General features: G+C 37.1%; 1 protein-coding gene across 1 annotated transcript in view; it reads right to left on the reverse strand.

Moving 5' to 3' along the window:
- Positions 1 to 612: 612 nt before the first annotated feature.
- RARS2 (arginyl-tRNA synthetase 2, mitochondrial) overlaps positions 613 to 12,705 on the reverse strand; it is a 55,058-nt gene continuing 42,965 nt past the window's right edge. The window contains exons 10-20 of the mRNA XM_055330042.1: positions 11,328 to 11,434; positions 10,060 to 10,155; positions 7,366 to 7,426; positions 5,682 to 5,758; positions 5,084 to 5,208; positions 4,433 to 4,500; positions 4,238 to 4,347; positions 3,770 to 3,865; positions 2,591 to 2,665; positions 1,187 to 1,250; positions 613 to 729 (exon numbers count right to left, since the gene is read on the reverse strand). Coding sequence (XP_055186017.1) covers positions 643 to 729; positions 1,187 to 1,250; positions 2,591 to 2,665; positions 3,770 to 3,865; positions 4,238 to 4,347; positions 4,433 to 4,500; positions 5,084 to 5,208; positions 5,682 to 5,758; positions 7,366 to 7,426; positions 10,060 to 10,155; positions 11,328 to 11,434 — 966 coding nt within the window. The 3' untranslated portion in view covers positions 613 to 642. The remainder of the gene's footprint in view (positions 730 to 1,186; positions 1,251 to 2,590; positions 2,666 to 3,769; positions 3,866 to 4,237; positions 4,348 to 4,432; positions 4,501 to 5,083; positions 5,209 to 5,681; positions 5,759 to 7,365; positions 7,427 to 10,059; positions 10,156 to 11,327; positions 11,435 to 12,705) is intronic.

Below are 12,705 nucleotides of genomic sequence, written 5' to 3' on the forward strand. Positions count from 1 at the left end.
AAATGGTTTAAGAAACTCCATTTCAAATTATGGTTTACTAATAGACTAATTTTTACAAAAAGATCCTAGTACAATACGCATACAAGTAATTCTTTATTACTCAACTCTATTTAGTTCCCAAGTTCATGCAGTAAGAGTTACCTGTACAGATCAATGAAGAATAAGCATGAGATCTGTTCTCTGGGAGTGGTTGTCAGCTGTATTGGCAAAAAGGCTTTAAAAGGCTTAATTCTGGTCTCCCTAAATTGATTCAGAACTATCCGTTATTGTAAGAAATCGAAATTGCTTTTATCAATTTGATCTGATGCAAACATGAGATAATCTCAGTTATAAGAACACTTTCTAGAAGAATGATGCTGTGAAAATGTAGCCCTGGAGCTTAAAGTCTAATCTTTTATCTCCAGTAGACCACAGTGAATTTTAGATCTGAGTTAGTTTTACAAAACTCTGTGTAGTACCTATTGACCAGGAGGGAACTAAAATGATTTTTTTTTTTAGATAATGATTTAATAAGTTGATAAATCACTTAGGCTTACTAAAATACAGATTCTGATACAGAATAACAGTTTAAATTCTAAACAAGGCATATAAGAATAGATAACTAGAATTCACTTAGTATTTAGAAGCTATTTTAATTAGAAATTACATCCTACATACAGGTGTTATTCCAAGAAGTTTCATTCCATTGGCTAGGACAGAACGCACAGCTCTGAAAAGATGAAGTCTGGCCTACAAAATAAAGAATGAATGTTCAATTTAACAACAGGCTAACTCTAAGTGAATAAAGAACATTTAAAAAAGTAATTCTTCCTTCTAATTTAAAGTAGGAACAGTATCTCAGAGTCCTAGGGTTTGCCGTCTGCAAGGGAAGACAAATTCCTTATGGTATGATGGTACCCAAGAGCTGGGGAGTGGGAGTGAACAGTATCATTATATTATCTGAAGTACAGCTTCAGATAAGGGAAACTCCTCACTTGAACACTTGAGGTAGGAAGATGCATTTCATAATTCAATGTTGGAAAGTATATAAACACTGATTGTTATAGCCCAATTCTAATTACTACCTGAGTCTAAAGTACACTGCTGTAGCTGAACCACAAAATGCTATGTTAGAAACATTTACAAGACTGACTCAATACTATTAATCGGAGGATGCTAGAGATTACATAGAAACCACTTAACATACCCCAGCCACTTCGGGAGGACTGTCTTTCACATACAATGTCTTGTGTGCCATACCTGCAAGATGACTGAAATGGGAAGAAAGAAGTCATGATGAAGACCAGTGGATATTTCCTGTTGTAACATAGAAGGTTGGTATCTTACAGCCTCAACTTAAAGAAATCAAAGCATAGAACCATTAAAGGTTGTGTCCAGTACTAGAAGTTAAGACTTGAATTCACTGCTTTTCTGTAGCAGGGAAAGTAAAACACATTAAACTAAAACTTTAGATTTCGGTTGTAACATGTCAAGTTCTTAAAGTTACAATCTCACTGCTTCATAGAGATAGGGGATTCCTTTCTAAAAATTAGTTTTGCTCATTTAGACACCTTTTAGCACGAAAAGTTTAACATCGTCTGGACTCTCCCCCTCTGTACAGTGAGAAGGTGAGGTAAAAACTAGTAATTAATCCACTGCATGCACACTGGCCACTCTCCTCTAAAGTATCTTTTCTGTTTAGGTATAGCAGCAAATAGAACAATATGCCAGAGAAATGCTTATGAAATTCATTTCAATGATTAACTTTAATAAGACTTTCTGGCTTCTTTATTTCTCTAGGTAGAATTTAAAGGAAAAAAATTATTTAAATCTGGGGAAGAGATAAAAAAGGATAATCAAGAAAACTACCAATAAATCTGATTTCAGTAAATCTTGAGTAAAAGCAAGTAGTTCTTTTCTTAAATAGATTTTAAGATACAGGAAAGATATAGGTGTTGCTCTAGAAGATACTCAACCTCGATTCAGAGTTTCTGAAACAGTTACATATAATTCCTGTTAAAGTGTCACTGATTTGCCTTCCAATTCATTTTCTACCCTCTAGCTGACTGATTTTTTTCTGTGTGTCTGTTTAAAATCTTTTTATGGGCTCCACTGCCCTGAAAATAAGCTGAAATGCCTTAATACATGCAAAAAGGAGTTTATACAATCATTTCTCACCCTGGGACTATGCTTATAGTTCCTTTAATGTATGATGTTCTTTTTCTTCCCTTTCTGCCACCTTGCTTCTCCCAATTAATATCGACTCCTCTCCTCCAAGAAGCTCTCTATTATCCATCAAGGCTGGGCTGAGTGCCCTAACATTGTCTCTTATGTCCACTCTATCCTAACACATATGCACTCTTACATTACTACCTGTGATGAAGCTGTTGTTTCCTGTCACTAGACTGTAGTGATTGTACCTTTTATCACTTAATGAATAAATGAACATTAACTGCTGATTTGCAAAAATGAAGCAAGAATTCCTGTAATTTAAGGCATCTCACTTTTTAGGCCAAGGGGTTTTTTTATAGGAAAATTTTAGAAAAAGGTCCTTTGTTAGATCAGGTCTCCGATGTCTTTAATAACTGAAAACAGCAAGGTTATAAAATACCTTAGAGTTAGAAGGTAACTGACAATGTGCCTGGGTTGAAGGTCCTGAGATGATCTATAAAGTACCTCGTCGAACCTAAAAGAAATATGACAGGAGCAGTTGGCTGGGGAGGACTGTAATAATATAGGGATGTAATAATGTACGTCATTAAGACTAGAAGGTATAGGGATGCCTGGGTGGACCCTTGATTTTGGCTCAGGTCATGATCTTGGGGTTGTGAGACTGAGCCTCATGTGAGACTCTGCTTAAATTTCTCTCTCACTCTCCTCCCTCTGCCCCTAGGTACGCTCTTGCTCTCTCTTAAAAAAGAGTAGAAGGTATATGAAAAAAGACCTTGTGTGCATTTGAATGTAAAGGCACATTTTTCTTTCTTACAAATTCCTTGATGGCAAGGAATCATTTTGATACCCCTTAGGCCTACCCCAGAACAAGGACTCAAGCCATGGCTGTTAATTGAATGTAAAAAGCCTACAGCCATGTTTAGGAACATAATCTAGCAAAAACTACTACCTTTAATGCCAAGAAAACCAAGTAATTTTTTCTAACAAATTAGCCAAACGTGAGAAAACTGACTCCTCTGATCCCAGGAAGGAGCCACTGACCGCTGTGTGGCAATCAGAGAAAACTGCCTTATTAATTACCTACATCCTCTCCAGAGACTAATATCTCTTGACAAGTCTGGCTTCACCAACAATGCTTGTGAGAGCTCAGAGGTGTGGTCTCTTGCTCAGTGTTGGGGCATCAAGTAGATATTTATTTGAGACTGTGAATTGAAACCATGAGGCAAATGAAGGACTTACAGTTTCACAGAAGTGCACACAGGCAGAGGTTTTCCTTCACTTATAAAGGAGGGTGAGGAGAAGACGATCTCTTCCCAAACTACAAGTTTATGCTTTTACCAGGCTTTCTATTCTCATACCATGACATAGAGGGTGTCAGGCTCCTGAACTGATTCAGCGGTGGTATTTAAGTCCCAAGGACTGATCTTGACTGTGTCCTCTTTTGTCTGCCCTCAAGGGCAGGTAATCAATCACTTTTCAGCCATACCTTCAGGAAACTGCTGTCTGGTGGCAGGGAGGCAGTACCTAGTTACTGGATTGTTTACTCCAGTGGTCAGCAAACCACCAAAAGTCATTTCACTAAGTGTGTGCAGACTTCATAATACTAGAAAAATCATACCTGAGAAGATGCTGGAGAATGGAAACAGACTGTGGCTCTTGTAAACAAGCAGTGTTGAAATCATTTAGATAACCACATCCAAAAGTCTCTTCCAAACTGTTATCAAAAATTTAAAAACAACAAAGGATTAAACAAGTCGCCTAAGGACATAAAATTGCAAGTTTGTCAAAATGCTTCAACTTTTCCTAACTATTTCTTCCTCTAAAAATGGGAGTATATTCTTTGGAAGCATTGTTCTGAGTTCTAAATTATTAAGGTAATAAACATAAAAGCAACTCTTACAGAGGTGCTCAAGAAATATCTTAAAAACCAAACCTAACAGGTGGTTCCCTGTACTTCTAACTAGTTTTGGGTAGGAGATACTAGAGAAGCCCAGTAAACAGGACCTTTGATCTTAGGAGCATGCCAGCCAGCCCCACCCTGGGGAGGACTGGAGGGGCTCAGCGTTGCCCTACAGATGGCTTTCACCTGTGGAGGCGGGCATGTGTGTACTGCAGGAAGACTCCTGTGTCCCCACGACTCTGGAAAACACGATCCCAGCTGAACTGATAATCAGATAAGAGTAAACCTTTGAAGTCCTAGAATGACAAGAGTAAATTTTTAGTGCTGGGGTTTGTTCTAGTGCCAAACAAGAGGGTCTCACAGGAGGCAGTCTTAACAGACCTGAATAATGAGTGCAGCAAGTCCGACCCTCTCTGCAGTTTCCTGTGGGTTCTCCAGTACTTTGGTAGCTGTAACGGACAAAGGCAGCTATCTTTAACTTGCACGAAACTGTACAGAATCAGGGATTCTGATAAAATCTTCCAAAAATGTATGCTGCCAGTAAAAAGAACAAATGGGTTCATGGTGGCAATTTACTTTCCTAATTTGGACTAATTTACCTTGGATAAAGACATTATCTTCCTACATTAAAAGGAAAGAAACATGAATTCACTTTTCTCACAAATATCCCTCAGGAGATATTAGATAATGCTAGCACTTCCTTTTCTAAGGTTAAACAGAGCCATATGTATTTGTGACCTGTTTCCTATTATATAACATGAGAATTCTGCGTAACCACTCCAACAGTGGGATGACAATGCGGAGGCTGTCCTTGAAGAGGCCTTAGGGTCATCAATTCAGATTACTGAACTGAATGAATGGTGTCATTCAGTTTAAGTCTAAAACCCTCACATCTCTCATTAGTGCAGGCTATTTTGACAAGGTTGGTGAAAATGAACAGAGGAATGGTCAAAATAAATCGCACTGCACAAAAGTCCCACAAAACATACAAGTGACATGTAAGTTATGACTGTAACAATAAAGCGAATTCACTCTTAAGAGAAGCCATGTTCTGCAGCATCCTTAATCGAATCTCATTTAGAACATCTTCCAGAAAAGTAACATCTCCTTTTCGAGTCTTCATTCCCTGCACCACTCCAAAGGGCACGTGCTGGCACCTGACATGGAAGAGAAAAGACCTGAGATCCAAGTATATAATCACAGCCTTTCAGGGACTAGTCTGAATTTCAACTCTCAGAGAGGAGCTTTTCAAATTGATAAACTGAAATGTGATGTGATTTGTTATATGCCACAAAAGATGTTAAACACACAGCTTCATTTTACAGAGCTCTGAGATGGGATTAAGTTACCAGTTGCCTTTGTGAGAAAAAGGAGGAATTGAGAATTTTGGAAAGCCACTGAGAGGCAGATGTCTAATAAAGACACATTTATTAAATATTTATAACTTAGAAACATAACCAGGACATAAATGTAAAAAAAAAATCTGCTTTTCTATTTCTACCCTTATACCTTGAAATAAAGTGAAATCTGAACGATGACCTTTAACAACTTAGTATATTTTTGGGACTTGGCTGACCTAACAAACCCTTAATGATCTTGAGCAGACAATTATGAACCGTGCAGACATTACCTTTCTGCCCAGTCGTATCCCATGATCTGCAGCATTTGGAACACTTGCTGAAAATGCTTTTTTTGCCCTTTATCTGTCTTGGGAAAAAAATATTATTTATTTTAAAAAGATTTTATTTATTTGACAGAGAGAGAGAGAGAGCACAAGCAGGGGGAGCGGCAGGCAGAGGGAGAGGGAGAAGCAGGCTTCCTACCGAGTAAGTGGCCCAATATGGGACTTGATCCCAGGACCCTGGAATCATAAGCTGAACAGAAAGTAGACACTTAACCAACTAAGCCACCCAGGTGTACCCCTAAAAATATTAAAATAACAGTGATAAGTTAACCCACAAAAATAGGTGGGGCATAAATCCAAATATTTGAGTTCTGACACACTATAGTCATAGTCAACTGATGTATTTTAAATAAGTACACAAAGAATATATCAGTAGAAGAAGGTCTAAGCTGAGTGCTCTACAAGAGAAGAGATGCAGCACTCTACCGAGTCAGGAGGAAATATGAACTTTCATCTTCTGAGTATTCTATTTAAATTCTTTCTCCTTCAGCTATCATGACCTTTATCTCCAAGAAGGAGGATAAAGCTCAGTTCTAATAAGATATTTAATGACAACTTTTTTTCTTAGGGGAAAGGGAGATTGTGCATGGAGAGGAAGGAAAGGGAAGAAGAGACCAGAATAACTCTCAGCAATAAAAGGAACAAACTACTGATGCACATAACAGCTTGGGTGGATCTCAAGGGAGATCTCAACATGCTGGATGAAAAAAGCCAATCTCAAAACATTACCTGCTGTGATTCCATTTATATAACATTTCAAAGTGATAACACTATAGTGATGGAGAAGAGAGCAATGGTTGGGTAGGGGATTAGGGCAGGGGGTAAGGGGTAATTATTAAGTGGTTGCCAAGAAGGAGTTTCTTTCATAATGGAACTGTTGTCTATTCTGAAAGTTATGATGGTTACATGATCTAGAAATGATACAATTTCACAACCTGCACCTCCAACGTATCTAGGCCCACACACAAAAGTTGGTGGAATTTTTTTTTTAAAGATTTTATTTATTTATTTTATAGAGTTAGAGACAGACACTGTTAAGTGGTGGGAAGGGCAAAGGGAGAGAGTATGGGAGAGAATTGGCAGAGCGTGATGCAGGGCTCAATCTCAGGACCTTGAGATCGTGACCTGAGCCAAAATCAAGAGTCAGACACTTAACTGAGCCACCCACGTGCCCCAAATTAGTAGAATTTAACTAAGACCTTTACCAATGTCAGTTTCCTGGTATAGATAAAGTACTATGGTTATATAAGATATTATCTTTGGTGAGGGCTGGGTGAAGGGTCCATGGAAACTCTGTACTATTTTACGACTTGTGAGTCTTAATTATTTAAAATAAAAAGTTATTTTTTAAAAAAGTACATTATGGTAACCTCTGCATGTTCATTTCACATAACCATTTTCCTGATTTGGGTTTATTTTTTTTTATAAAGCAATATAAATGTTTTCACTTTTAAGTTTTTTTTTTTTTTTAACATAGTGGTTGCCACCTTAAATAAACTTAACACTGAATTCCTTTTAAATTTTGACAAAATTATTTTTCCAGTTTTTCAACATGGCATATAATTTCTATCTTTGCAGTTTTCATGAGGTAGAGATCATAAGCCTTTGTTTTTTTATCATGACTACTTACCACATAAATCATTGTATCAAAATTATACTTGTCCATTCGATCTATAGCAGCTGCAAGGTCTCTGAAAAAAAAAAAAAAAAAAAGGGCCATAAGTTAAGAGTTACTAAGCAGATCTGGGTAAAAATTTGTTTTACCTATTTCATAGTAATGAGGCATTTCTAATTAAAAAGTCTGATTATCCCACAGTCTAGGGTATACTACCCCTGATTATATAATCCCAATATCATACTTTGATATAAAGTAAAAAAAATAGCCTTGGGAAAAGCAATAATAATAAAGGTACCGTGAAAGATAAAAAAAGCCAAAATAAATAAATATAAGCTCTGGGAAAAGTAGTAATAGTATTAACTAAAATAAGTCTAGGCAAAGTGTCTGTAGATATAAATGCTTTATGATTTGTTAATTAAGCCTTTCATGGAAAGAATCACCTAAGTGCCACTTTTCTGCAGTACACTTTCTTAAACAACATATTCAAAATACAGGTGATGTGGCAACTACATTGGTATCTTTTAGCCACTTTTCTATTAGTACTATCAAGGACTTTCAAAGCCTTCAATCAGTCATAAGCAATACTTCCTAAAGCACCGTAATAGATCATACAGTGCTTTGGCAAAAACTCAACTTTTCTTTCTCTGATTAAGTACAAAAGATTTAGTTTGCATCTAGTAAGAAAATGAAAAACCATAAACTATGAAATTTCAAACAAAATTATGAAAATATTGAAATTTAAAAGTAAAGCTATTTTGGTTAACAATATAGGACACTGGGAAGATTTTTAAAAAATTCTGAGGTCTGGGGCAGCTCAGGTAGCTCAGCGGTTTAGCGCCGCCTTCAGCCCAGGGTGTGATCCTGGAGACCCGGTATCGAGTCCCACATGGGGCTGCCTGCATGGAGCCTGCTTCTCCCTCTGCCTGTGTCTCTGCCTCTCTCTCTCTCTGTGTCTCTCATGAATAAATAAATAAAATCTTAAAATTAAATAAAATTCTTAAAATAAAATAAAATTCTGAGATCTCTTGAAATGTTGGGAGCATTAAAATGTCATTAGTTCCCATCTCATGATCCTGATAGAACATAGAGCATGCACTTGCCATGGAGGCAAAAACTGGCTCTTGAAGAACAATAAAATCTCTCTTTTTTTTAAGATTTATTTATTTTGAGAGAGAGAGGGGAAGGGGTGGGCAGAAAGAGAGGGAGAAAGAGTCTTAAGCAGACTCCATACTGAGCTCAGAGCCATTATAGGGCTCGATCTCCTGACCCTTGAGATCATGACCTGAGCCAATACCAAGAGTTGCATGCTTAACTGTGCTACCCAGGCTTCTTATTTCAAAGTACGGACTACATGGACCAGAGAGGGCAGGTGGTAGTTCTGGTCTCAGAATAAAATTCTAGGTCTCCAGCTTCACCCTGTGCTCTTGTTAAGTATTCTCTTGCACTTTTGTCTGTTCTAACAACTTTTAAAATTTATATCCATATATATAGATGTATTCTATAAGGAACCTACTGAAAGGGCAGAAACTCAAGTTAAAGTTAAATGAAATATCAGACATTCCAATAAGTGGCAAAAACACAACTATTTTCCCAAAGAGAAAAGACAGAGTATAGGTAGAAAAATCTAGACCTAATGAATGTTAACCCAAGTAAGCTAAACAAATCAGTACAGCTATAATCATTATGACATGGAGCCTCTGATCTGAGTGGATACATTTCTTATAGCCACTGCTCAAGGATTTCTTTATGTAATCTATCCATCAATAATTGGCTGGCACAAACTATTTTTCTAGTATTTTTTTTAAATTCTAGGTAAAGAAATGTACTTCTTACTTCCTAACTCCAATAGTATGGAATTGATAAAGGGAAATGCCAAAAAGTAACAGAAAGTAAAGGATCAATTTTCTAAGGTACAGTAAGAGAATCTGATGGTTGTATAATGCTGTTTAGAACAAATGACTGTAGTTAACAAGAATAATAAATATCATTTCTTTAACTATCCTATAAAGTGGGTTTATGATCCAGTATAAAATTCTAGCCTGGAAGACACTAGAGCCTTTTGCCAATAGTGCCTGACTATAGCCATGCTGGCTTTTATATGGTCTTATCTTCTTCCTATTGGTTTGTCCCAGACATAAGTGTGCTTGATAAATTGAGTTCTAACTGATTAACAGAAACTGTTCCTCTCCACAGGGATCAGCGATGGAAACAGATGGGGAAAAAAAAAAAAAAAGGCAACATGGCCTACTTCTCCCTTGGCCTATTTTACCAGTCTGACTGAGGACTGATACTTATGTGTACGTAAGATGGTCTTTACAGAGTGAGGACACCACTGAGCCACTATGACCACCTTCTAGTACATTTTCTGCCAATATGCAGTCAGAAAAAATTTATAGTTGATTATGAGGTACCTCGGTTTTACAGTTTGTAGACCAATGTATTCACTGTGGAAATCCTATAATTTTTAACTAACTATAAATAGTTTTTTCAGTCACTTTCCTGATGATATTAAACCTTTCTAGGAACTATAATTGGCAATAAATAGAAACCCAATAAATATATTTCAAAGTGATGATAACAGCAGATTTAGAAACTAGGATTTGATAACAGCTTTGAGGATAAAATGATCACTTTTAGCACTGGTCCTACAATACAGAACATGAAATCATATACATTCTGATGTTGACCTTCACATTAGATACAAACCTGGTTGCATAGAGAGAAGTCCCATCGCTCCGCATTAGGGTACAAATTGAGGAGGGGTCACCATTCCCAGAAAGATCCACTATAGCTGTTCCTTTTCTAAAAATGCAAAAAGTTAACTCTGAAGAAACAAATTAAGATCTTTAAAAGTATACTGTCTGTAACATTATCTTTGGCAAACCAGAGGCTACTTTTTATTAAAGCAGCAATAAGCAGTATAACCATCAATGACGAAAAACAAGAAGGAATCTAACCATGAATCTAAGAGTGGGTACAATGTAACTAATATTTGGTTATCCTACCTTTTTAAACTCTGTACCTCTGGATAAAGGTACTTAGATAAATTTTTAACATACCCAGTTTAAATGAGATTTCTACTGCAGTTTAACCAATATGATGTTTATCATAGTTTTCTACTTCAAATGATAGCACTCAATATTGGGCTAATTTTTAACATGCCAAAAAATACTCTTGAGCAATAAACCATATAATTTTATCATCTTTCTTGCCTTATAAAAAATTAGAATCTATATATACAGCGATCTAAAAATTTGCCTTACAGACATTACTAAGGATGTTACAAACCACATTCTCCATGTCTTTCTCATAAAGATGCTGAAGGAAAGTGCTCTTTGGTACTATGAAATCTGGCACTTTTAAGTGACTGGTTTGCTTCTATATTACAGATGCGTGGGCTCCTGTGACTGGTACTATTTCTGTTTTTTTGGCCGACAGAAAGCTCAAAGCTAAATTAGAAACCTACTTGAAGTTAGGAAACAGTTTCCCAGTATATGATCTTCCATTTTTATTCTTAATTCCATATTAGTTTTTCTGCCCCGGCTTCCTGATATCCTCATTTTACTCTTTTAAAAGTTTATATTATACCTATTTACATAAAGTGCCTTAAATCCATTCTGAACAGGATACAGTTTTTTAAAAAGGCAGGGTTGAGTAAGAAGATGCAAGTTCTATCTCCTTTTTCCAGTTATATCATTATCAGCTTGTGTGACAATAGGCTGGTCACTTGTACTTTCTGTGCTTCAGTTTCTGCACATGTGAAGAGCAGATGATAACTTTTCTTCCAGCCTTACCAGGATCTTGTAATGGCAGCATAAGATTGTATGTAGAAAAGTACTTTGAACAGCAAAAAACACTATAGAAAAATGCTGAAAAGGCTGCACGCCACATTCTATTATCCTTACTGGGAGACTAATCAATACCAATTTTTTCAAAGAAGTAACTTTACTAAAAGAATAGTAATCTGACCATACATTGTTTTCTGTAGGAGTCCTTTACTGTCCAGCAACTTTAAGACTTCTTGAGATTTTTCACGATAAAATGATTCTCCGGAGTATTCATCAAAGTGTACTCCCAGACGCTAAAAGGGTTCAGAAATAAAAGTAAGTTACTTAAATATCCTGTTATCTTGCCCCCAGACAAAAGAGGATGCTCTACAGTCTGTCACACCGATGGGGAAGATAAAAACTAGATCAAGATCACGTCACTCCTCTGTTCAACTTTTTTTTTTAAGATTTTATTTATCTACTAGACACACACACACACACACACACACACACACACACACACAGAGGCAGAGATACAGGCAGAGGGAGAAGCAGGCTCCATGCAGGGAGCTCGACGCAGGACTCGATCCTGGGTCTCCAGAATCCTGCCCTGGACTGAAAGCAGCGCTAAACCACAGAGCCACCTGGGCTGCCCCTGTTCAACCTTCTAACTTCTCCCACATAGGAGTCCTCAAATTAGTACGGTGCTGTCCCCTTCAGCAGTTGCTAGGCCCACGTGGCTATTCACATTAAATAAAATTGAAAATTTAGTCTCTCAGTAACACTACTCATGCTTCAAGTACTCGATAGCCACCTGTGGCTAGTGGCTACCATGCTGGGCAGCATATCACAGAACATCTCTGTCACAGCAAGAATCTCAACTGGATAGCCCTGGACAACATCCTATACCTTGCTCCACTCTACATCCTCTTCAAGTTTCCCGCTTCCTTACTCCAGACACATGGGTTTAACGAAACTCTTTCCATTCCACCCACAGGCAGCATACTCTGTCTCCCCTCGCTTGCTTCACTTTTCTCCATAGCATTGTCACCACCTAACATACTGCGTATGTTGTTTAATTCCCATGGTCTTTAATTTGGTTAATTTGCTGTCTTTCTCCATGCTGGAATGTAAAGTCCACAACAAAAGGACTTATTCACTGTTGTATTTCTCCTATCCTCTAAAATATCAAATGAACAGATTTATATGCCTCACATACAGGCCTGAGGAAGTGAAGGAAAAAAAATGATTAAGAAAAAGCGAAGGAATGAACGGTAGAGAGAAAAGAGAAACCAGACTGAAACAAAGTACCAGGATGCCACCTGGTATTTGTGAAGTTCACAGGATGTTTTGGAAGCTCCACTTTCAGCCCAAAGAATAGTATTTCAAGAGTCCTAATTTTCAACTGAGTGACAAATCTAGTTTTAAAACATGAGCTTATTAAGAAGCAAGTTCAAGGGGCAACTGGCTGGCTAAGTCAGTAGAGCATATGGCTCTTGATTTCAGGGTCATGAATTCAAGCCCCATGTTGGGTACAGAGCTTATTTAATTTTTAATTTTTTTTGATTTTTATTTATTTATGATA

The sequence above is a fragment of the Nyctereutes procyonoides genome, unplaced genomic scaffold (assembly GCF_905146905.1).
Source record: "Nyctereutes procyonoides isolate TBG_1078 unplaced genomic scaffold, NYPRO_anot_genome, whole genome shotgun sequence".
Classification (NCBI taxonomy): Eukaryota; Metazoa; Chordata; class Mammalia; order Carnivora; family Canidae; genus Nyctereutes; species Nyctereutes procyonoides.